At 41.0% G+C, this 27,129-nt stretch overlaps 1 protein-coding gene and 1 long non-coding RNA gene across 3 annotated transcripts in view; one reads left to right on the forward strand and one right to left on the reverse strand.

The window, feature by feature from the left end:
- The window catches only part of frmd5a (FERM domain containing 5a), a 60,265-nt gene that overhangs the window by 12,260 nt on the left and 20,876 nt on the right, over nt 1–27,129 (reverse strand). For both annotated transcript variants that reach the window (XM_086208984.1, XM_086208982.1), the window contains exons 2-6: nt 9,441–9,545; nt 5,727–5,769; nt 4,826–4,904; nt 2,482–2,579; nt 1,625–1,748 (exon numbers count right to left, since the gene is read on the reverse strand). In XM_086208984.1, coding sequence (XP_086065110.1) covers nt 1,625–1,748; nt 2,482–2,579; nt 4,826–4,904; nt 5,727–5,769; nt 9,441–9,545 — 449 coding nt within the window. The remainder of the gene's footprint in view (nt 1–1,624; nt 1,749–2,481; nt 2,580–4,825; nt 4,905–5,726; nt 5,770–9,440; nt 9,546–27,129) is intronic.
- Nucleotides 11,005–25,687, forward strand: LOC147258886 (uncharacterized). Its single transcript, XR_015116815.1, has 3 exons — nt 11,005–11,083; nt 11,543–11,729; nt 25,581–25,687. It is a non-coding gene; the product is annotated as an uncharacterized LOC147258886 (long non-coding RNA).

Genomic DNA, 27,129 nt, shown 5'->3' on the forward strand with positions numbered 1-27,129 from the left:
GAGGAAAACAACGCACCAAACATCTGCGTCAGGACATCATTAGCATTAAGAGTGAAACAAACATCCAAAAAGACAAATCTATAAAAAAAAAAAGAAAGAAAACAAAGCAAAACTATACAGACTCATGTAAAGTTTGATTTTAAGTCAAACAGATTAAATGAGAAAATGTATTTAAAAAGCATGTATTTGTTATCCTAATTTACCTTAATAAAGCCTGTTAACATGCTGGTGAGTACCAAAAAATACACCACTAGTGGGCAGTAGAGTCTCATAGAGCTCGACAGACATGGTTGATGTACTTGCAGCCCTATTGTGTCTCACAGTCTGTCACCTAACAGACAGTGCTTGATTTTATAGCAGCCTGCATTCACATTTAATCTGCCTGGTAACTTCCAATGCGGCGGCTCATTTTAACATGAATATTTGTTTAAATTAGAGAGGAAATCTCATATTAGTTTTGTAAAAAAATATGTTCTTCTAGTCTATTTTCTTAAGTCTTTGTTGAGGAGAAACGCTTTGTCAGCTCATCTGCTGCCTGCCAGAGAAGCATGTGTGTTTGTACTGCTGATGTAGTCAAGACATAAATCTGTTTAGACATTATGGAGACCCACTTCCCCTTAAGGGACAAAAGAAAAGCCCCCATAAATAATTAAATCATAATAATTAAGACTTAAAATTAGGTTCAGGTGAGATTAGGCATGGTGCAGTTATGGTAAGACCTGGAGGAAGTCTCCAGGAAATTAAAGAAATGCAATCCTCTTAACTTAAGGGACTACAGGAGGTTTTCCACTGCTGGCCACAGACTCTACTTTCCTCTTTCAGGTCTTTTTTTTTTTTTAGGGGGGGGGGGGGGGTTAAATATAAGAGTACCAAAAAACAAAAGTGATCATGACCCTGATGAAGGCCAAAAGCACAAACGCTGCTGGTCTAATAATAACAATGTCCTACACATCATGTGTTTTGGGCTCTCCTCTATTTCTCCTTTAGTTGTGCAGCTTGGTAGGAAGTGAGGTTGTACCAAAGACCCCTACTCTGATTCTAAAGTGGCCCTGAAGAACCGCCAGGTGGGGCTTAATTAGTCTGAGTCTTCAGTTGACAAAATAATTCTGTAACAGCTCCAGAAGCTAAATTCTTAAGGTGGACTAAGAATTTAGGTCTCAAAACTGTTGAAAAGTTATTTCAATTCGTGAGTCTGCACTGAAATAGAAACAAAAAGACTGAGAGGGCCAAGTAGGAGGCCATTCTTGAAAATATCAACTGCATGTAGAGCGTGTGTGTGTGTGTGTGTGTGTGTTTTATTCAATCGTGTTCAAATCTAAACTGTGCATCACTCTACTTGCGGCTGGTTCCTGAGCCGGATCACTAACAACTGTACAAATAAAGAGCAGGATATAATCTCAAGACTCTAACTGTGTTACAAGAGTGGCTAGTGGAAAATAAAGTGCTCACTGCTGAAATAACAGACAATAATTGGTCTGGTCAACCCATTATAGACCCATCGGACATCATTACTGCTGTCAGTTACATAAATGTCAGAGGAAGTGTGGTATTTGTGAGCAGTGCCTTCAAATCTATGAGAAAGAGAGAGGAAGGTTGGTCTGCAGTCTTCTAATTTGTCGCTTACATGAGCTCTGTCTTGTGTATATCTGCAATCCGGCGCTCCAGTTTTTCCGAGTGTTTAGGGAAGAACTGGAATTTAGAGCTGTAACCTTCGGGATGCTTGCCGGGGTCATAATCACCAATCTCAGCTGGAGGCACAAAGAGAAAATGTTAACATATTCACAAACCTTCGAAGCAAAGAAAAGCTACAGTTACGTCTACAGGTTTCAGCACACTGCCAGTGCAGATAGCTTGAACTAGCTGAGGATTGTTTGTGTTCCTTCATGCCACACTGCGCTCCCTCAGATGACCCTGATGCTGATTTCTATCTGCAAGGAGGAGCTGACCAGGCAGCCTATCTTTAATTCATGAGACCCTCCTCCAGAGGACCTGCCTCCGCTCAAACATTCTGCTTTCTGGGATGTTCGCTAGGCCACAACATCTTGTGTGTTTATGTCTCCAGGTGTGTGTTTGTTGAGCGGATGATAAGATAAGAGATAACCACTTCAAAGACATTAGAGACGGGCTTGAATTCTTGTTTATTAAAGATTGTACGCGCCATTTAACTGATTATCATATAAAGCATAGAGTAACCTTTTACTATTTCTAGTTGTGTACTCAATCTCAGTATGAAAAATGCACATTTGACGCGCATAAATGCTAATTTCACGCCTTAATCCGACAACATTCTTAACTGAAGGCATAGCCTCTGCTACATTCTCCCTGTATCACCTAATTCAGCCCTCTTTCACATAAAAATCGATTAGATGGCTGGAGATATTTATCAGCTTGGTGGGCTACAGGGCTTGGCAAAACAACAGGCGTGAACGCATTGTGAAGCAGAAAACTGGTGCGAGTCATCCATCTGTTACCTTCCATTACCTTGAAGGATGTGGGCAGCCAGCATCGCCGCATCTGAGGTTTTACACAGGAGCCGACCGTGGTAGAGGTCCCGTTTGATTTGCAGGAAAACTAGATATCTGCAAGCAAAAGTTGCGCAGCTGATAATTATGCGGATGATATTGAGAAATACCCACTAACTAATGTGAGTTTGATTTCTCAGGAGTAAACAATTAAAAAAAAAAAACAAGCAGGAAGACAACAAACCTGATACGCCTCTTTGGGCTGCTCAGTTCATGTTCCCTGTGGGTGCTCTGAATATTTCTTTTTGATTTAGCTGAATTGAGGGTTTTGTTTTAAGGAAAGGAAGAGAGGGAAGGCCTTCGGGGAAAAGCTGCTCCTGACGCAGTGCTCCTCTTACAGCCTACAGCCTACTTTCAGTTTCACCCAAACAATCGGCTCCTGGAGTGTGAAATTTACACCCAGAAAACATCCGAGGCAAATATGACTGTAGATTCTGATGATGATTATTATTAGTGATGGGGAGAAGACAGAGAAAACACTTTTGTTTGTTTTTAACAAACCTAAAAAAAACAACTTAAACCACGATAAAAAGATATTCATGTCATTGTTTTCTACTATCAGCCAGGCAGACTGGCCTGACTCTTTCTAGACCAGCTCCTCACAGACTGAAGACACTTCCTGTACGGACGCAGCGGTGAGAGAGGAAACCAGACGATAAATACGGACAAAGGCAGTTGACATATTTTCAGTTTATTTTCACTTAGTTTCAGTTTGGTCAAATTCAGGTAACAACTCCTTGGTTAGGGTTTGGAAAACAACATGGATTGTGTTAAAATGGAACCCTTCGCAGCATTGCCGACTCCAAATAAGATCCCGACCAGATTCTCTGGACAATTACCTGATACAGTACACGGTTAATATGTATTACACCTAGTGCGTGATTAAAAAGATAAATTAATACATGTGTTTCTTTATAATTTCCCTGCAGAATCTTTCATCTGGTTCAGGATGAACTGTTTCACCATTTCATCATTAGCCATGACAGAAATATCAGTATTGCTGCCCCGTAACTGTCGAGGTGCAGTGGGAAAACTCAAAGCGGTCGTGTCTGGGTCCCTAACAATATCTGGAGGCAGTTAAAATGATGCAACTGATGTGAAAGTGATTCACAGTTGAGATGTTGGAGGGAAATTTCTGAATTCACTATATCACAATACACATCTGTCACAAACATGCTACATCACTTCTTTCGACAAGGAGTGTCAGAGTACGTTTTTATTGGTGTAAATGGTTTTGTTGGATTTGGCTACATAAACTATCCCAGGCTGAATGCAAATGTGAACTTTTATGTGGAAAAAATGTTAAATAACTTCAGTTGATGATTGACTACTGGTCTAGTGGGTCCAGAGAGTGCTCACTGCTGTCACACGGATGAGGGATTCATACTGAAACACTTCTGCAGTTTTATCCGTGCATTAGCTGGAATTAAAATTCAGCTAAATGGTTGTGGCCATCCTTTCACTCCATTGCATTAGCCTGCTGTCCACAGCGTCCCCAAAGAATATAACGAGAGGGGAGTATACGCTGAAAGAACCTCTAATGTGATTGATTAGTTACCCCTGTCATCTCTCTGCAGTCTGCACTGCACTCTGCCCTCTCCTCTCCTTCTTCCCCACCTCAGTCTCCCACTCTCCTCCTCTCTCAGTCAGCACCTTTGCCCCCCCCCCCTCCTCTCGCTTCCCCATTCATTACACTTTACACACGGTGCACATTTCATCTCATTACACCTCAGAGAGAGCACGCTTCTCTGTGCATGCAGTAATGCTGAACACACCAGTTAGCGCATGTACATATTCCCATATTTCACGCTCATTAACAGGAGACAACCAGGAATAAGTTACTGTCAAGAGCAGTCCCTGTATCCTTTCTATAAACTGATTCATATATATCAAAAATATATTATTATAGTGTTAAAACTATAACAGGATCTGATTTACAAAGAATTAGCATGAAAAAGCTAAACGCTAGTCCTACTTAAAATTATAACCCAGCTTCCAGTGACAGCTTGTACATTCCACCAAGCTTAGCAGGTCCTCTTTCAAACTGTGTAAAATTCATCATAATGTTTTGGTTAGTTAGGTACTCTGGCTTTTAAATTATGAATGCCTATGAATAATGCTTTGGGAAAAAAGGAACGTGTGCCATGTCCAGAATTTTTCAAGCATGTGCTTTAGTCAACCCAGAAAAACTTTTCACTGGTCTGACAAATGATGGCATTTAACTAGATATGTGTGAGTGCTAAAGTGGGGAAACAAAGGTGAGCCCTAACAATGATAAGATCATCAACAACAGGGGATCATACCGAGTGATTTCCTCCTTGAGAGCAGCAGGATCCGGAGGGTAGAACTTTACTCTCAGACACATGGTGAACGGAGGCTGAGCTGCAGGAAACAAAACATTCGGGGGAATGGAAAGGAATCCTTTTATAGCAACAGATATAACAATCGGTCAACAGGATTTAAGGTAAACCAACACTAGACTACAGTAAGTCCCAACGTCTTGAGCAGGAAGCAATATCCAACATCAGATTTACCAAAATATATAATTCAAATTAAGTTTTCTAAGTACAATAATCAAATTCAAGTCCGAAGCTCTCACAAGACCTCAAGTGATAGCTCAACATTTTAGAAAGTGCACTATTTTCTCGTGACAGAGTTCGGAGAGACGATCAGGACCAGTTTTAATGTCAGGACCGTGAGAAAAAAGTGACAGCCAGCAGCTGTCTAGATGAGCAACAGACAATGTGGACACTGGGAATTATACTTCTTTTGTTTAAGCTATACAAATAGTAGAACCAGGAAGTTTTCCAGGTGTGGGATAAGCAAGCAAAAAATAACCTAAAAGCTTATTTCCCAAAATGTTGACATTTTCTTCAGTATCGGCTCTATTACTAGAAGGATACTTCACCCAAAAGCAATCGAATCTCATAAAAACGCTTCTTCCCCCCGAATCCAAATGTCAAAAAAACACCATCCATGTGATTTTAGCTTAAAGCTAATAAAGTCTGACTATCTAAAACATTATTTTGTAGACATATAAGACATAACAACCAGTCATTTAAGACAAAATCACTCAACAGCACATTACATGGATTCAAATATTCACACGTTTTTTTAACATATTTTCATTAATCAACATTGGTGCAGATCTGATTGTCAAATGATTTAATTATGCAAAGATAAACAGAAACTCATAACACTTACATTTCATTTGCTTGGCAATGGATTTTGTGAACTCCAACCAGTGCTGCATTAAGAAGAAAGCAGATGAATCAGTGAACTCATTCAGCTGTCAGCCGTTAGGATGTGGAGCTGTCATAATGACAGTTTTCTGTTTGTGTCACTCTACAACACCTCCGGATGATCACTACTCCAACATCAGCACGTCAGAGCTCCACACACTGTAAAGAATTAGTAAGATTTTTTTTATGTTATCATCAAAGAAACCACATCATACAGTTTTTTTCTGGCACATGGCATCGAGGTTCTCTTGAGACCCCGCTGGAGCAGCATGGCTCTGATTTTACCTTGCTGGCACTGACAAGTATGCTTATGTCAATGAACAGATTCAGATTTTTCATTCTTCCTTCTTTCTCCCACGTTGATTTCCAACAGAGCCCAACCACCCACAGCAACGACCACTAAAATAGGCCTGAGCGACGGCTTAGTTAATGCGGCATCAGCAGAGCTCGGCTGTTGTCTAGGACTATGACATGATCTGTAAACCTGTGAATACTTCATGAATCAAGCGCTGCCGCTACATGCCTCACCGCAGAGCCTGATGGAAAAACCGTCACTCTGAAAGGCCGCGTGAATAAAGAACACTGCAGAACACAACATTTCACTCTGGCCCACAATCTCTAGCTCTTTGACTGAATCAAAACCTGATCCATTTTTAAAGTATAGCCAAACGTGTGACACAACGCAACACTTGAGTTCATCTTGAGTTCACATTTGGCTACTTCTGCATTTTAAATACTTTTGCTATACTAAGATAGATGTCAGTCCTGGTAACATAACAACAAAACATCATGTGGCTACGTTTAAAACGTCAGTAACTTTTTCAATTGAAAAACATCCTGAAATGAAATAGTGTGAATTTTTGGAATGTTAAGCCTGTAGAATACTATTTTCAGGTTGGGATGTCTAAGCAGCACCATAACACTTTATTTCGACACATATTTGGCCTAGGGCTGAGCAATTTTATCAATTCTGCGATATATATTAATATTTTGTTTCCCCAGACAGTATCAATTTTTTCAGCCGTGAGTATCAATACATGAAACCCCACTCAAATCCCCCGTGTCCCGCAGTTTGCAGGAATAGCAATAAGGTCTGCCAGCCGCTAGTGTCGCTGTAGAGCATTTCTAGTCACTCAGACCCCAAAGACTTTCTCTATTTCCGGACGTCCAATAGACATCTATTCAGAGACAATCTTACAATCTGCCTGTCCATTGAATGTTGGCCACTCGCTCTTCCTTACGTTCTCCATCTCAGGAGCTCTGTGTAGCGGCCGTTTCCTCGGCTCATCGACGTTAGCTTGCTACTTTAGCTCGTTGTGGAAACTGCCGCAATTGCCGCTTGCATCGCACATGTACTCCTTGCGAACTCTCTTATCCGTCGTAGCCTGAGCCCAAAATTCTGCTGGAAGGCTCTATTCTCCTGCAGCGGAGATGGATAACTCTCGTCTGGCAAGAATCGTACTCAATGTTCCCTCTAATTTCTTGTGTCTGGGTCTACACACAAGCTCCCTGAGCACACTGAGGATCGATGTGATCAACATCAGTTGTGCACGCTGTGGCCACACACCTGTTCAACACCTGGGAGCATAGCAAGGTACATGGCTTATTGAAGGAATCAAATTACAGCAGCAATTTCTGTTAGTTTACTTTTAATATTTTCGGGGGTTTACAATTCAACCACTGAGCTACCGTTGTTGTCTCTTTTCTCTGCCACACTGTTGTTAGCTAGCTAACCTCCAAGGTGCCACGGAGCGTATGGGCAGGGTACACACGCAAGCACTGCCAATGCTAGGATTGGCTACGTAGTCTCAGTGAACCGTATCGTATCATTGGCTGGACACCTGACACCCACCTAGTCTATGCGCTGCATCGATTTTCTTGTGCACTGAGAATGTGCGAGCGGTGCTCGATTGCACAAGTGCGCAGCTTAGAGGGAACGTTGGCGTCGAGTATAAATCCAGTGTCTGCATGCTTAAATGATGTGTGGAAGCATTTTGTGTTGAAAAACAAAAAAGAAACCGAAGATTTAGACAAAAGAATGGCGGTTTGCAAACTGTGTCACACAAACGTTAAGCACTCTGGAAATACCACCAACATGCGAGCCAACTAAAACATCATCACCCGGACAAGATAGTGCTAACTGAGACCGAGACCATGAAGCTGCGGCGTGACCCGAAATAAACCACGCTGGACGGTGACGGCGGTGGTTTCTACAAGTTCCCATCTTCTTTACCGAGGTCGCAGAAAATTACGGAGTCAATTGCCTACTTTGCCAGGATTTGAGACCTTATTCGGTGGTGGAAAACACCGGCTTTAGGCGCATGGTGAATGCGATGAAGCCCCACTATGCTATAGTCACCCGCGAATTGAATTATTGGCTGCCATGATTTAACCTGGTGGCTCGACTGACTCGTAGCTACTGTACCTCACATGTTTAGTATCAAGCTAAAAAAGCTGCCAAAGAAGGCCACTTGCTGCACTTAAACTCTCCATTGTTCACTTCACTTTTCAAAAGCTTGCAAGCTACAATTTGCACTCAGTTTCAATAAATGAAAATAATTTTTCACCACATCTTTGATTCATTTTGTCCAGCATTTGCAAGCTGCCAGTCAGATCCATATATTGTGTAACTGATGCTTTCAGTTCAATTAATTCAATCCAAGTAAATGGAACACTGTCCCTTTAATATCTTTCATAAAAGGATGTAAGTGTATCGAATTATTTAGTGAGCTGAATATTGTGTATCGTATTGTAAGATTAGTGTATCGCTACAGCCCTAATTTGGCCTTTCAGAAATATTGCATCTCCTGCAATTTGGATATTTCGCTAGGTTGTATTGAGATTCCCAAATATTTAAATATGTTGTCCATCCCGACAAAGAGTTAAGTTATCTTGTCCTCTGAGAAATTTTAAGAGCAAAGACATTTGAGATCACTTTTGTGTTTGTGAATCCTCTTAGTATGTGGACCTGCCCGGCCCTGGTACTGTGTACCATGTGTGTACTATTCGTGAGGGACTCCAGTCAATTTGTGACTGGTCAGGGTTAGTGAGAGAACAGGAACAGGAATCATGATAATAAAAGGTCTGTGGCAATGTGGTGTTTCACATGCATTGATCCATTTGTGGCGCCTGGTCACAATATTAACATTGACTGCCACATATTGATTTTCTATTTTGGTGAGTATTTAAAATGAGTGAAATCTAATTTCATTGTAGACCTGCGTGCAGCTCATTGATTTGCTCACAATGGGCCTGTCAGTGCTCTCATGCTATCACATGCACGTGCAATACAAGTACGCATTAACACGTGTATCAAAGAGTGGAAAACCATCCTGGCTTCTGTTGTCAAGTTGGCCTGTCAGCTGCAGCTGCTAGGAACTGTGAGAGAGCAACATACTGGTTAAACGGTGTGAATTAAAAACACACACACAAACACAAAAGGGGGAAGTAGATGTGGCAGCAGTCGTTCTTTCTTGTTAACTTTAGTACTGAGTAAAGAGAAATTAAGGATCCTATATTGTTGTTGTTGATGTGGTTAGATGTGGTTAGTTCTGTGTATCTGTGGTGAACGGAAACTGCCACGGAACTGCATCTCATGTTCTCCAGTACTGTTAATTTCCGAGGACACTTCCCAGTCACCAACAGCTCGAGTAAGCAAGTCTATCAGTAGTCTTACCCGTTGCTTGTCTGGATCCACATATCTGATGCCAAAATAATCTTTCTCCAGCAGGTTGAGGTGGTGGCAGATGAGGTCAAACAGATACTGGCCCTTTGCATCCCGCTGTCGAAGAGAGGAAAGTAATCGGTGTTAAAAAAAAAAAAATCACAATCGTGTGAGAAAGGAAAAAAAACAGCACCCAGTTTTTTTCAGTTTCAACATGAGAAATAATTCCTCCTTGCAGAATGTTTCGTATTTTCTAAACCCTGCCAGAGATTTCTCAGATTCATTCAGCATTAATACACCACCAGAGCCTTCTGAGGTGTCTGGAATAAAACCCATCCACAGCTGAAAGAAGAGCTCAAAGAGAGGATGAACATAATATGTTGATATCTTGCAGTGGGGTTTGCTAATACTCTGCATTCTCAAGAGAAAGCTCCCTGCAGTTTATCACAGCACAGAGGGAAGGATGGGTTTCCTCCTCCGGGTGGGATAATCTGATACCCTCCTCCCTGTTCACGAGACTGAGGTCCATGAAACTGCGGCTGAGCAGCTTCAACTGGTCATCCAGGCTCCCATCAGGAAACTCTGGGTAAGACCTGAACAGGGATGCATTTACTGAGTGCGCTTCCTTCACAGAGGAATGACAAGGCCAGAGAAAAAAAATGGAAAAAAAAATGTTCACATTATGGAGGGACACATTTTTACCCAGCCAATAATGTAATCATATTTTTTTTATGTTTAAGAAAAAACATGTTTTTGTGATGCGTACATTATGAAACAAGTTCTGTTATCACTTTGCCTTCATGCCATGCTGTCAGAAAAACTGCAGCGGAGAGCTACATCAGCATCTTGCATCACAGCATATTTCTAATGAATGTGATGATGTAAACAGGTGATTAATCAGGAAGACAGCAACCAGCAACAGTAGTGCCACCCTCACTGCTGACCCATCTGTCTCAATGGGAGCTGTTTCGAAGACAATCATAACAGAGATACACAACACAGTCACGCTGCTCACTGCAACTAAAGGCAACAGTCAGGTTTGAATCATCTTTTACAGTTTGTTACAGCAGCAAATCTTTGAATGAGCAAACAACAAAGGTGGGGACTAGTTTCTGGAGTTTTGGGGCTCATGTCCAATGGTGGAGTTGATGGAAAACTAGAAACTTGTGTCAGTGTAATGAAATGTTTTATTTAGAGTGAATACATGTAGCTTTAAGTTTAGTTGCACTCTAATTGATTTTATCATTTATTAGATGTGTAAATATTAGCTTCAGCTTTGCTACATGCTAGCAGGCTAGCTTATGTAGAAAACACAGGGCCCTGGTATGGACATTTTAAAGTGCCCGGCTGATGTCCCTGCAACCTAACAGCTAGCTGGGTCTCAGCCCCCAACATGACTCGTGAAAAGTCAGTTAAGGTCAAGGTTGCACAGCCACAGCTGCTGTTTCAAGGTCCCCCCTCCCCTTCCCTCCCCTCTCAGTCCCCTCAGTGATGGCAATGGAAGTGTCACTTCCATTGCTCTTCTCCATGTCATTACCGGGGCCGCAGCAGATAACAGGCACTTCATTAGGACAAAGGCCTGTCAATGCCGTGTCCATCGCTTAACCGCCGTAATGCTCTGTGACCAAATGACAACAGGAGCTGTGCTACTGCAGGTGAGTGACCTTCTTGTAGTTAGAATGAAGGCCTTCATGGGTGTCCGCCACTGTCGCTTTGACAATATTTCCTCTCTGAAACATTTCAAATGAATGTGACGTGCCTGCTAACTCACTTGGCCTAAGTGAAACGGAGAGGCGAGCATCCTTGTGCTGTTTAGAGACGCACATGTAATTGCAGTTTAACAAGTGCAGCCGCAATAGAGGATGAGGAGGAAAATATAAACAATGGGCAGAGACTCACTGTAGGATGCCACAGAAGGAATAATTGCTATGATAATTCTCTGTGGGTTAGTCACTACAGGCAGCCATAATCACATTACACAGGCATTCAATCTATAGTTCTATCAAAAAGAAAAAGAAAAATATTCTCGCTCCATGCTCATAAAATGCAACAAAGCCACAGAGCAAATATTACATTTGAGGGTAAATGTATTATTCTTCCTTTTGTTTTATCAGAAAGCCCAAGTGAGAGAGAGAGAAAGGACATACTGATTCAGATGGGACATCTGGTCTTTTGTTGCAAGGAAAGCACAAGTTCTTAGTATTCTGCAGCACTCTCAGCAACCGCCCTCTCCTGAACCCCCCTCAACTTGTACCCCAGCTGCTTTATTCCTCCAGTGACCTGTCTGATTACAAGAGCGAGGTGACTGACCTAAAGACAAGATGTTCTTACATTTCTAATTAGTAGTGATGAACTGTTACCCGGCCTGGATTGGCATCTCAATGTAGCCATGCAGAAGCCACAGTAAAGGTTTTATCAGTGGACACTGCGTGACTCTTACAGTGAGACTATTCAACTATATTGTTTAGGGGACCACAAGGGCCCAATATCTCCCTCAGCTATTATTCTTTTTGAGCATGTACGCTCGACAGATTGAACAACCACAAGCAAAGCAGCTGAATAAATAGCCTTTCGTCTAATTAGGTAAATTGCTTCGTCTCATATTCTTTTCATTGCCGGCTGTGCTGAACACATTTAAAATTAATTGTTCCCATAACACATCACGTCAGCTGTAATATGGCAAGTTCTGACATTTCTAATCATGCTAATTCACAACCCACATCGATCACACACGGTGAGCAGGGAAAATAGCTACAAGTTCAAGAAAAAATGAATCCTCAAGAGCTGTCTTCCTTCAAAGAGTCGTGGAAGGCCGACTACCGAACAGAAGGTAGAAAAGGATCTAGTTTATATTACACATGAGCATTGTTGGAAGGATTTATTAAACCAAGAACTTCAGTAGCTTGCATGATTCCTTGTCTCCAGGTTTTAAATTTAAAGTGGGCCAGATTTTGAGCTATCTTTTATTTCCAAAAGCTGTTCAAATGTATTTGTTTACAATATGTAGACTGACTGTCTGGCCCGTGGGCTGCCAGTTGAATAGACTTGGTTTCCAGCATCAAATCCTGCTGTGAATAAACAAACCCAGTCTTAAACCTTCACCGGTCATCTCCAAAAAACAACTTCAAATTTGAAATAACTGTGACAAATGTGTGAAGTAACAAGAAGCGAACATAATAACGAGCCTGTGATGGCGATTGAATGAACAAATGAATATGGAGGTCAAACAGCGTTCGAAAGAGAATCCAAAACGAGCTCTGATTAGAAAAGAAGTGTTCTGCACATCAACCCATTTCACCCAGAATGAAAAAAACCTCTAGATTCCATAGACAGAAGAATCCATGGGTGTGATCTTCAGGAGCGTAAATGACACAGAGACCTAGGTAAAACCTTAATAAGAGAGTTTCTAACAGAACAGAAATACAGAAATAGAAAACATAATAAATCGGAAGCAAGATCTGTTTATTTACAGAAGCAAATTTTGTTAAATGTGTGTGGTTTAATGCTCGAGCATAGTGATTGTCTTTCTTCCTGAAGAGCCTGGTGTGTAAAATGGGCACTTTCCTTTCAGATTAATCATTAAAATGGTCTCCATGTCCACACAGGAGAACACACCATTAATAAAAGATTGTAACACATGAGTGGAAACTGTGCCATTAACTGTGCATGTGTGTGTGTGTGTGTGTGTCTGTGTGTGTGTGCAGCTAGATACCTGGAGCCCTGAGGTTCTGTCTTGGGTTTCATAAGCAGATTACTTTTGGATGTCTCAGGAGGTTGAGTGATTGCACTTGTTAATGTGTCAGACCGATTTCTGTCACCAAGAATCACATACAAGACATGCCAACCACACACACACACACACACACACACACACACGCACACACACTTATTTTCTTCCTTGAGACCCCATGGACATTTGATCCAAACTGATCCTCGAGGCGTTGTGATGGCGTTAATAACATAGCATGCACAGACAATCTGAAGACAGAGTGCCTCTGGAGGCACAAATACATGATCCCATCCACACTGGTCCCTTTGAGTATGATACATTTATTTCAGCTGTTTGCAATATAAAATGATTGAAATAAAAAGCTAGATTGCTTTAAATGAAATCTGTGGCATAAACAAACAAACGCCCAGTGACTAGTGGGTTAAAAAGTTTTTAAGAAGTTTCTCAAGACAGCAATAATCATACTCATTAGTTAAAAATGGTCAGAGGAGAAAAGGGCAATAAATGATTTCTGAGAGGAAAAATCAACTTAATGAGCTCACAAGCATCCGAGTGTATGAACCTAAAGTCTTCCTCTGATATATAACAGGTTTTACTAAAGCCACAGAGACATCTTCAGAAAACGTTTTAGCAAAATAATCCATAAATGCAATGAACAAAATGGCTCATCTCCCTAAGGTGTGGAGCCAATTGATCGTATGCTCTGACATTTGCTGTCATTGGCAGCTCTTGAATGGGGTTATTAACTTAAATGCAGCCCTGAGACACAGTACATATAATGGGTAGTGACAGAATATCTCAAGACTGATTAAAACGCTTCACTCAGACTATTTTAAATCGTCAATCATCAAAATCAGGATGCGGGGTGACATCATGATGTCTGGGTGACGCCCCAAGGGGGAGAAAAAAAAAATCACTGCCCGTTTTAAAATGTATCAAATGTATCGGAGTCCCGTTACACTTTGACTCACTGGGACTCATTTGTACTATCAATACAACCATGGCTACAAGCACATGGACCATAGGGAGAGCTCTAAAAAAAGGGTCTTTTGTGCAGTATAAAAATCCCATAAATGATAAATGCTTAAAAATACGGCAACACAATCAACTGCAATTAACTGCAGTATACAATACTATTTGTCTCTTCTGACATGAAATTGAGAACAATGGAATCATAATTAACATTCCCCCTAATCTTGCTTATTATTTCAAAATACCAGTCACTATAATGGCAATTAGCTTCTTTTTTTTTTCCCAAAATCGTCCAAAAAAAACCCCCAAAACAATAAGAGTGAATTATTTTGAACAAAAACTTAAATCATGGAATAGATAAGAGACCCATGTACAATATGTGTTACTGATATTGGAAAAAATATTTATCAGCCCACATTGAACAATTTACCTTTTTAAAATCTATATTAACCAAAAAAGTCAAATTTTCACACACTTTTTGTGGTTAAGTCTCAGCTAAGGCAATCGTGGCTTCTCGGTTGCACTGAGGAATGGAGGATTTAAAAAAACATAAAAAAAAAAAACAGCCTTTCAAAGCTGCTGGTGGACTTTGGGTTCCAGAGGTTTAATTTAAACTTATTTCCATAATTTAATAGCATACAGTTACCATTACAGTGTGATTCATTTGTAATGCCTGTTTTCAATAAGATGACGCTGTGAAGTAGAGGAACCGTTTGCTGTAGTCTCAGCAGGCCAAAAGTAGGCCATTAAAACATGATGGGAATATGCAAGGATTTGCCCCAGAAATGTGAGGAATCAAAAGAATTAAGCAGAAGAGAGCTGGGGGTAGAGCGATGAGGAGAATAATTGCTTTTAAAACTTCTGAATGGTGAAAGGGTGACATTTGTAATTGGCACTTGCTGAAACCTGCTTATGATCAATTCACACGCAAATAAAAGGCGTGAATCTAAATCTTCTTGACCAAAATCGTATCGCATCGTACGTCTTTTATGAAACAGAGTAATATTCAAACTTGCCACAGAAAGCCACATAAGAACCAAGCTGCATCAAGACCTCCATCTCTGCAACTGACAGGAAGTGACGTGACTTCCATGAAAAACATAAAAATGTTAAAACGATTTCAAACCCCAAGCTGACACATTAAAGGAGGCACGTGGATCCAAGTGCAGGAATCAGGAGAGGGAGGTAGGAACAGAAAACTGACCTGAAAAGATTGGATCCACTAACGGAAATCACAAATGGTGGAAAGTGGAAATACTAGGGGAGGAAATTATTTAGCAACTGACATTAAGTGATACAAAGAGGGTTAAACTGACTAAAGACAAATATAACAGAAGATTTTATTTTCCATTAGAGAGGCATGGCACTAAAATACAAGTTAGGGAGCACTGAGCGAGCACAAAGGAGAATAACACCACTAATTGCTGGGCCCAGAACGGTCATCAGGATCCAGGAGCTATTTTTTTAGATATCCTGCTACCAAAAAAAAAAAAAAAAAAAATCCTTGAAGATAATAACAGTTCTTTTGAGAACAGCATTCACTTTATCATTCAATACATTTTATGAATAGCCATTAAAAAAACAGGAGCGGAACATGACCCCTGAGGAGTGGCTCCACATGTGCCTTCAGGACTCTGTACCTTCCCGCAGGCACCAGAAAATGTGTCTCAGTGAGGTTCTCTGAGCTCTCAGCCCAACAGTGACGGATTTCACCGCCAGCTTGGCCCTGATAATTGTTATGTCATATTTTTCAGCTGCACACACTGAGCATTGTCAGTGTTTCACACTTCATCCCATGAGGGCGATCATGCTGCGCTATATTGCAAATAATCAGTGTGAGGACAACAAAGTAATATATTGGTATTTTTCTCTCTGGATTTATTATCAACAGCTCGGTTTAGCATAAAGTATAAATACTGAGCTTCCCCACGTATGCAAACCATCACTCTTACTAAAAAGTGTGACAAACACCCCCCCCCCCCCCCCAAACTGAATGAGCAGAACAATTGGTGTCAAATTGGACAATGGATTAGCATTTAAACAATGCTTCATTTTTTTTTTAAGCATTTCACACAGTCCCAACCGTGATGCAGCAGTTCGGTCTTCCTCAGTACAGTGAAAGGCTGCTGGGCAATGACGCCGTATCAACAATTTCAAATTAGAACAGACCTTCAGACCTGTCGTGCATCTCTACCAGCCAGTGAACCGGACACTCCTAAAGCGTGCACTCTTATCAGAGCTACATCTGGATCTAGCCTAGGGGCATCAGACGTGCACATTTGAACTGCCAGCAGAGACTTACTCACACATTCACTAATGTTGGTTGTTTATTGGTGCTATAGCCAGAAGCAGTACACAGCTGGATTTCTTGGCAGGGGCAGCTGTTAGTGCCATTACTGTTTTGTTTTTTTGTTTTTTTGATCAGTCTCTATTTTAAAAGGGCATTTAAGAACATTTTACTTTCAACAGCTTCAACAGAGGCTAATGCAGGCAGGGTCATTATGAGACGCTACTCTACACTAAATGGTCTATGAACTGGTCCTGGGGATCACTTCCACTCTTATTATACCCTCATGTACTCACCTTCATTTTACCTAATGACCGTCTTTCCTGACCTGAGCCATTATGTTCTACTGGTGCCTATCCATGTCCCAGGAATTTCTTAAAATTTTAGTCCTAATTAATTAGATTTTGTTGTAGGGATGCAAAATAGTGTTGTTTTTCATGTTCGTATGCCATTTTGCTCACACTACAAACACACATAAAGAAGTTGAATTTGAAAGAGTGACATTTTTGCTTATTTTAAAAGCCGATTGCTCATTGTTGCTCCATCATTACCAACAACAATTAGCAAAAATGCCATAAATCATGAATCCTTGTTTTGGCGGGACAAGGTCAAGGCCATGATGACCTCAAATCCATTTACAATCATGTCTGTATCAACTGCCAGCCTGTCCAGTTGTAGTTTAAATCCAGAGTCCATAATTTGTGACTTGTTGTCTCTGCAAGAATGAGAAATTCTTCCTGGCATCACAATAAGCTACAAGACATCCAGTTTTATGAGATGTAGGAAATGTCAGTGCAACGGAACAACGCACCTGTTAATGAGTCTGTTACGGTACACTAACATGCTCCATTATTAGACGATGAGCTGTTTATGAGCCAGGGAGGGAGCATGCTTGTTTTCATGGTTGTTTTTAACTGAATTGCCTTGCTATTATTGATGAAATGTGTATTACGGGTACATATTGCTCTGGTTTTACTACACAGGCCTGGTGGACAGCAGTATGATTACTTCAGTGATACAGCACCTCTTGCTTGTTTGACCACAGTCATTCGGTGCTTGTCAGACCATAGCCCTTCCTGCGAGAGACCACACTGGCTGGTTTCATATTGAAACCCTCTCCAGACTCGACTCCGACTCTCATTTGCTCATTTACTGACACCTTCAAATTTATCCCACTAAACAGTTTGCCAACAAAATTTTTGTTTTTACTGCGACACAGAGAATCCTCTAAACAAAGCAGCAAAGCTTTGTGCGTCTCCCTCCATAAATTGCAGCTGTCAGATCTTTCACCAAGAGTAAGACCGCAGGAGACGGAGGGCAGAGAAAAGGCTTTGTAAAAAAGAAGAGAATCCATTCAGACAAAGTTATCTTTCTTAGTGTCACACTAATTTCCCTTCTGAGCTCTTTTTCTCTTTTTTCTATTATTATTGAAGAAAGATATTTCCCAGTAGCAGCTTCTGCTAATTTTGTCAAGTGAGCTGATTAAATGTGAAATCACAGGAGAAAATATCAGGTGGGAATTGCCTTTTTACCGTCATGCCTGAACATTTGTCGAAGTAAATCATTTCAATTGTACAAATAAATAGTATTCCTTTGTAAATATTATTAGATCAAGAAGATGATTTAGCTTACAGGATAGTTTATAACTCAGCAAATGCACAAGCCTTTAAAGTGCACCGTTTCTCTAGCCTGCATTCGGGGTGTCAACTTACTTTCTCTATGTAAGAGAACGATGCACAAGCAGCACATCGACAGCACTTTGCAGGGCACTGACAGATGAGTTTAGAAGCTGACGTGGTATTGTGACAGAATTCAACACTGCCTTGATCCTCATACAAACACAGGATCACTTATTTGACATGGCATCATCTTTGCCGGCAGGTCACAGTGATAAGACTGCTCCTGAAAAGGAGGCATTGAAGGGAGCAGGAAAAGGCAAAGCCAGTAAAATCCTTTTAATTCAAGCTTTTCTGGAGTGAGGAGATGAGAACTTGATTCTTTTTTCCTTTTTTTTTAGCCCTGCTTGATGAAGTTGGATCCAGATGGAATAATGTTTGCTCGACAAACACATTTGATTTCCTGTGTGACTTCTCAGTGTGGAGCCACCCAGCGAGATGTCAATCAACAACAAATAGCTTATCGGAGATTTCAGATTAAATCACTTGGCCATTCACTGTTAAAGATTTAGCAGTAGCAGTAACTTTTATATGATGAACTACTGTGTCACATTTTATAGTTGGGCACTGGTTGACACTACATTTTCTGACGACAACAAAAGATAAAATATAAAACTAACACATTTATGTAAGATTATAGAAAGGTAGTCTGACATCACGCCTGCAGCCTCTCAGTGCTCACAGGTCAATAATGAGCCAAATGCGGTCGGAAATTTGCTTGCACTTTTCAATATTTGACACAGACAGCATATTAGAAATGAAAAGCTGTCTGGGACAACATGTCCAGCTTGAGGAGGAAACACTTGATAAAAGGGTGAGGAGCGTATTGTTGTGCTACTGTTAGCACGCCAGCGTCTGGGACTGAGGGTGTGAAACCTTGACCAACAACAAAAATTACCAAAACGAGGCATCAACTATTTCCACTCCTTTAGATACCAAATATGCACATTGGTGTTGATGGTGATAACAGCTGTTTTCACTGTCTAGTTTGAAGTTAGTTGAGCATATCTGCTTACCAAAGCATGAAAGTAGTATAGTTGGATCCCAACACTGGTTGAAATGTGAACCTAATCCAACCCTACCTCCCGAAGAACATAATATATCTTAGACTCAAGTGACCTAGTTGGGCAGAGACATTTTATTCTACATGATAGCTTTATGATCTCTGTAAGCACATCAAATACTTTTGATGTAGGGCATCTTTGCAACCTGCTTTCAGCTGCCCCCTTAGATTGATGCCTGCATTTTACTCAATGTGCTTAGTGCTTCTGATGGCCTCCCACATATTTTGTGTCATTATCCAGCTCGCCGGAGGCACTCAGTATTCTGTAAATCAGTTGTTTGGCTTTTTGTTTACAAAAAGGTGCTATAAAATGTAACAAGAGCCAACACATTTCTACTACTTGGTGGGCTTGATGTATTTGTTTTTAATGTCTGGGTTTTGTTGTACAAACTGTGTCAGCCAGACAAGTTGATTGATGGATGATCAGGAAGATGCCCAGCTCCATATTTCACACCCTCGGGCTGTATTAAACCATCTCGTGCTGAGCGGGGGTGCCCCTAATAGTTCCAAGTCGCCCTCTCCATTGTAGAGCCCCAGGAAAGATGATTTTCCATTGGTGAATCCAGCCATAAAAATACAGTAAGCTGTTGGACCCTGGAGATTGGCTGGCTGTGCACACAGGCGTGAAAGGCCCACCACAGCCCCGGTGTGTCAACGCTCTAATGGAGGCCCAGGGGAGAAGCAATCTTCTCAATGAATGATTCAGAAAATGTTTTCACAGAACGCAGCTCATAGGAGTTATGACGAGGGTGTGCCGGATCAAACGGTGCTACCATGTTTTACTTCAGGTAGTCTGTGGAAGTGCCCACATAATAAGCCTTGATTACATACTTAATTTATGGGACTTCCTACTGCTGCTTTTAAATTAGCCCTTGATTGGCAGCGGAGAAGCTTGACTGCCTTCATATGGATTAGAAAACTGGGCCCAAAAAAGCTCACGTGGGATTTTCAAAGCCTGGTTCAGCCCTCAGCTGACAGTAATATTTGGGAAATGATTAAAAAATAAGGGACTGACCTGTTATGGCTATAACCTACCAGAATCAATGAATTGAAGCAATTAGCTACTGAGGAACTGCCTTCTGTAAGATTTTTAAATTCAATAAAATTGCTTTTTTCTCTCTCTCCTGTATGTTGATGTGGTGTTTCTTCTTCCTCTTCTAAAGATCTCAACTGGGGCTGCACCCAAGGTGGAATAGCCTTCAAAGCCCTCATTAAAGCCAAGTTATGTCTGGATCCACCATAATGGAGACAAATAGCAAATTATCTCATTGGTCACACACTTGGATGGCCGACAGGGAAAAGCTATTCAGTTCTGCCCTATAAAACAGAGCTGTCATTGAAAAACCCCGGAAAACTCTGGAGCTCCTTAATTGACTGTCCAATAAGACACCAATGGCAGAGGACATTCAAGTCAATTCCTCATGATTTGCAAATGCAATGTGAAAAGGATGTGAGTAAGTTTTCATAATGATATAAACACAAAAAATCAAAATATTCAGAAGTTTTCAGTTCATTATTACAGAAACAAGCAGGATGTGTTATTTTCCTTGAATATTTCAAGCGAAGGTGAAGAAACGCACTGTGCTGCATCGGGCAGGCAAAAGTAGGAAGTGCCGCTGAGTTGTTGGTCAGTGATTTGGGCAGACAGCTTATTTGAGAGATTTACTGTGGTGTCACTTGCTACGCGTCAAGGAGGAACGTCCCTATTGGCTAATCCTTCACACTGTTAAATTGTTTTCTATGATCGATGCTTTAATAAGGACAACAGTTGCTGTCCAGTGAACAAAATGTGAGAATTAACTGACAAAACTGTATTATAGCTTCTCAAAAGGATATAAACTGTTAAGAATGTGTGTGAAGACAACCTTCAACAACTTTATTGGATCTGTGAAATATACTGATATCTGATAATCTGGGCATTTAAGTAAAGGCTTTGTACCTTGATGCTATTTAAGAGAAGCAGATACATACTGCTTTTAACATTTGCTGCAAAGTGTGTAAGAGTAGATACAAGAGATGGACAGCCCCAGCAGATATTGTGTGTGTGACCTGCATGAATTACTTTGCAGGGGGTTTAAAAAGTTAACTATGGCTTCACATATCTCCTTGCTCACTGAAAACAAAAGGGGTTAATGATTCTGAGCGTGCGCTCTGTGACAGTAGATGCGGCTGTAGCTGACCTTGTCTGAGGTTAACCCTGGAGAAAATGAAAAACAGCATCACTTAATTAGTTTGCATGCTTAATTATAAGCGGTTATTTTGAGAGCAATCTGATTGTATAGCTAATATAAACTAAGCCTCTTAGGAAGAATCTCCAAAAGTGGAACAAAAAAATTGAACTTTCAAAGGCAGCTACTATGAGACAGTTGGCTTTTAGTCCCATGCAGCTTAGTTGGATTTCATTAAGGGACATGGTGCTGATTGTCTTAAAGGTCAAAAACGCCCCCAGCAAATCAGCAATACAGAGGTGAAGGAACGAGTCCTAAAGCCCAGAGGTAAGTTGTTGAAAATTGGCTCCCTTGTCTCAAAGACAATGGGATTTTCACTTAAATGCCTATAAGTCTAAATGTATTAAATATGCCAGTAAATACCTCAAACAGAAGAATGAGGCTAGTTGTGGTGGCAGTCATTAGCTTTGATGTGGTCATTTGTGCATCTGTTTGCTGCAGAGTTTAATCCGGCCATCATCACACAGGATAAAAACTAGGGAAACCCACGGTGATGCTAACTTCCTGGTCTGCCTCCAAAGTATTCAATCCTGTGTTACTCTCTCATGATAAAGATTTAAGAACATGCATTGATGGAATATATGCCACTATTTCAGCAAAGAAAGTCAAAATAGTAGAGCAGTGCAGCTAAGAGGAGGATTTCTACCCAAACTGATCATTGACAGGTCATTAACTGTGTCCTGAGCTTCAACAGCGTGTGATCCCAGAACTGAGGCTTCTGAGTGTTTTCCCCTCACTCTACTCAACTCAACACAAACCTGGAGGGAGGAAAACGGCGTGTGATTCATACTGTGTGAAAATATTAGTACATAAATGATGTCCACACAGCACCAGCTTTCTTACTCACAGCTTTCAACTGAAATAGGCTAACTACTACATGTTCATAGCAGAGGAATTAGCATAATTTGGGAGCAGAACGTCAGCCTAATAACTAGGTGTAAAAATATTTCATCTTTTATCAAAACAGAGCTGCTACGAGAGTGTTTCGGCAGTCTCATAGCAACAGCGTTATCCACGAGCAGCACTCGTGAAAGCCTCTCTTACTCGCTGCCTTACTCTTCAATGCATGCCCTTTGTACAAACTTCTTGCGGAACGTACACAATGTAAAGATAGCACTCAGTCTTCTTAAGTAACACAGCCTCTAATACATCTTCAGCTGTCTCCCACACAGCTTACATAAGACACTGACTTGCCAGACTTCAAACGGAAAAACAAATGATTAAACTCAATACAACCTAGAAAAAAAAGTATTTTATCAAAGAGGACTTTTAGAACTCCAAACTATTGCTTCGAACAGTCTGTGAATAATAAAATAAAAGCAACTCGGTGACTCAAGACTGAGAGGAAGGAAGGAATCAGAAGGCTAAAGCTAAAACATCGAGGCATCAACCTTGACATGATCTCAAAGAATTCTAATTCAAGCTGAGAGCTTGATAAGCTCAGTTATAAAACAAAAATTTAAAAAAAAAGCCCACTTCACTGATATTTAGTAGAATTGTTCAAATTAAATGAACAAAATTTTATGTATAATGGTTAACAAAATCACGGCATGGTGGTGCAGTGGTTAGCATGGTCGCCTCACAGCAAGAGGGTTCCGGGTTCAAGCCCCGGCTCCAGCATGGGATCTTTCTGTGTGGAGTCTCCATGTTCTCCCTGTTCCTGCGTGGGTTCTCTCTGGTACTCCAGCTTCCTCCCACAGTCCAAAGACATCAAGAGGGGACGAGGCTGATTGATACTCTAAATTGACCGTAGGTGTGACTGTGAGTGTGAATGGTTGTCTGTCTCTATGTGTTGGCCCTGTGATGGACTGGTGACCTGTCCAGGGTGAACCCTGCCTCACGCCAGAAGGCTGCTGGGACAGGCTCCAGCCCCCCCGCGACCCTTAACAGGATAAGAGGTAGAAAATGGATGGATGGTTAAAAAAAAAATCATTTCACCTGCTGTCTGGAAGTTGAGGGCAACATTTCTCCCTGACACACACCCACAAACACACACACACACTAGTGTTCCCATCACTCCAATATGATTTTACATAGCAGCAGATTACCTGCTGACCAGAGGGAGCGCGACAGCCAGAAGGCCAGAGGCAATGCAGAGCATTGAACCAACGCCCCGATGTTGGTGGACAACACAATAACTCAACTATGAGAAAACTAAATCCTTTACGTTGCCACTGTGAAAAGCGCTGAGGTTGAATGTCTGTACTGTAATGTTCGCAGTGACAGCAGACATTTCCTCAACTTAGTCTTTACTCCAAGAACTGTCACAGTACTTCGGGTTGGCCCATCTTCTCTTAAAGAAAGTAGCTGAATGTGTCTTGAAGCAAGTTTCCATCATGTTGAAAAGCAATAGCAGACAACCTAGTTCCAGATACCTGAAGGAGCCAACATGACCGATGCCCACTGTGTTACTCACACTGGACTGATGCATCATTTCTACAGAAAGCACGACAGAGAACACTTTACTATACTATTTTTTTTTTTTTTGAGCAAAAGCATATCTGACTGTGGACAGCAAGTCGATTTTTTTCCCCCATAAATGCACAAGCATAGTAAACAAGAAACAAGAAAAACACACCCACAATGTGTTTTGCATAGCCAGAAGAAAAGCTGTAAACATTTGACAGGATAGTGTTAATTTCATTGAAATAAAAGACAACAATGTTCACTGTCCTTTTTTGATTACTAAATATGACAATAAACAAAGCAACTCAACTGACTAAAATGTCTAGAGATTATGTGGAAAAGAAGTCTAAAATCTAAAATAATCAAGTCTGAAATTAAGGCTCACCACAAATAAACACATCGGTTTGTTCATGTGGTTTTCTTTGACTAAAATGCTCAGACTGTTAGTGCTATGAACACAAATAAATACAAAGGATGAGGATGACAACATATAGAGAGAATATATGACACAGGGCAAAGACGGAATTTGAAAAAAACAAAAACATAAAAACAAAAGACACTTACTAACCTTATTCCCTTAACATTACTACAGAAACATCTTATGAAAGTCAGGCTGAGAGATGATAGCAACATTTCCCAGACCAGTAGCTGCAGTGCTCTGAGTCCTTCCCGAGCAGGAAGAACTTCCACTTCTAATTATGATAGCTGCATCTCTACAATTGTCCCTTGAAGACCTCTTTAATTAACTCAGTGACATTAATATTTTCTCCCACTGTAGCATCACATCACAGTGGAAAAAGTAGGCTGTCAGTGTGACCTAAAATAAAGAGTTCCTGTTATTTTCTTCTTGAATACCTAACCCTATTTATGAGCAGCGCTGAGAAATTCTTCTCACAGTGTTTGATTACGTTTACATACACAAAACTGCAATGAGATCCGAGCTCTACCGTGTGTCATAAAGTAGTTTGACTGTCGTACGTCATGGAATGCTGAAAATGTTAACGGTAGGCCGATTGAGGTGTATACACGTCTACAACACGCTTCAATAATGCAGCTGAGGATACGTCTTCATCTGACTATAGCTCACCCTGACCTCATTCATTTGAAGGGGTGTACTCACGGTAATTCAGACAATCACCGTCCATGTAAATGCAGCCACTCAGGAACAAACACCCAAATTAATTGGTGGATTTCTGCTTAACTTCACTTTCCTGAAGTTCCACAGATCCATAATCATGATAGAGGATTCAAATAGAGTCACGTCAGCGCAAAAACTCCTTTCTTGCAAAATGCAAAATATTCATCATTAATTTATTGCTTGATCACCCTTACTTTAATCCTTTTACATGCTGTGATGGCTTTATCAATACTCAGGGGGAATGCCCACATACATTAAACAGTGCTGGTCTACATAGGTCAGATTCTTTGCTAATGAACAAGGAGAGGTGAGAAAAATAGTCAATAACTGGGCAAACACATCTCACTGTGCTATTGATCATTTTTCACAATAGATGAATAGCAGATTACCTCACAAAAAGAGACTGTGAGAGTACATTGCCTTTTGGAAATGGGAATGTGCGCTAACTAAGGATCTAAACCAGTGAAATTACCCAGCTGGACATTATTAGAACATAAACTATCATATTAGCTTTTCCACTTTGCTTTTAATCCCATACTAATGGAAATGGATGTTATTTTCATGAGCTGTGACTTCCTCCCTTCTACTGGAAACAAAGGATTGCTCAGTAACTTTAAAAATGTCTTGCAGGCTAACAAGCTTTTATTTGCAGGTGCAGGCTTCTTGACCACCTTGACTACTGTGGAGAGTGACTGAATGAGGCCAGTGAATTGACGCTGCAGGTAAAATGAAATGGGAGGCTGCTGACTGACATAGTGGAGATGTGACATCACCCCAGAGGGCTGATGGGCATGCAGGTGAATGCCAGTCCAGAAAGCCCAGTTTGAGCCTCTTCAGTCAAACAAATAGCCTCCTGGAGCCCGGAGCATACTAACCTTCAAATGAAGGTGAGTTCAAGAAAGCCACTCGATATCACTGGAATACCTTCAGCAACTGTTCCACTTTCTTGCTCACATCATTGTGTCTCAGGATGTGTGATGAATGGGTTGGACATGATGGTAAAAATTTGTACCAAAATAGATTTAAAATAGTGTTTACCAAGTAGATCAACAAGTTACCGTCCCAGATATTTTGGTGTGTTTGGTCAATTCAAAATGCCTTAATTCTCATTTCAAGAAGCATGATCAACATACATCCAGCCAAATGCATCTTCGTCATATATCAATCTCCTGCAGAGCTACAGTGTAGTCAAGGAAGTTGAGCTTAACAGCTTCATAGTTGTGACTGTGCGAGTGGTGCAAAGATGACCTAATTTCGTAGATCAATCCCGAACTTAGCATCACCATCGCTTCCCTCAATCAAAACCCTTAGAGATTTGACCCTGGGTTTTGCCCCCCCCCCCCCAAAAAAAAGCTACATTGCAACCATTCTGAGACATACAGGTTTTGTTCACAGGATAGTCTTCAACAAATGAACACTACTTGCATTATATATAAAGCTTAAATGTAAACACAACACTTCTGTGTCCTGCGTGATGATGTTTAATGTGCGTGACAAGTGATGTAATCTCAAGCCACTTGTGAGCAATGGCTGTTTCTAAGACGTAAAAAAAATCACTGTAAATCGCATATGCTATATTTACTGTAATATTTTATGCTGAAAACCAAAACATTAAATTATCTGAAGCTTGTGAAAAATCTATTTTTTAAACCAGAAACCCATTTTAAAAATCCCATTGACTTGGAGACGAGGGATCCATACGTTCACCAATGACAATGTATTGCTAGGCTTTAGGACTCATTCTTGCTCAACTTTTATGACTACTGTTTCCTAAAGTTGTGGGGGGGTTTTTTGTTCCTAGGTTACTTTAATGGCCACGGACACACATCTGTGTCCCCTATCAAAACTCACACTGATGCACTGTCAAAGAAAGCTAAGGGGATGGCTCATCTCAGCCTCTGTGGCCTTTTCAAGATGGATGGCATCACAGAGGAGAAACAAAAAGAAGACTTGCACTGGATGATTTGACTATTTCACAAACCAGCAAAGCTGTAGCAAGGAAAAGGCTGGGTCACTTCCCAGTGAGCAGCCAAGAGGAACAGATTGCTTCTGCACTGCATGATCACAGTAGGGCCTGGCCTGAAAGGGGTCTTTGTTTGCCCAGGGGGGGAAGCTAGAATGGCATGGCTTGGCTGCACAGGGTGGCATGTGGTCTGCTGTAACTGGGACCAGAGTGGCGTGGGAGGCTGCACTTTTGCTGC

This window comes from Aulostomus chinensis, chromosome 7 (genome assembly GCF_037954235.1).
Source record: "Aulostomus chinensis isolate RoL2024-O1b breed Wild chromosome 7, RoL_Achi_v1.0, whole genome shotgun sequence".
Classification (NCBI taxonomy): Eukaryota; Metazoa; Chordata; class Actinopteri; order Syngnathiformes; family Aulostomidae; genus Aulostomus; species Aulostomus chinensis.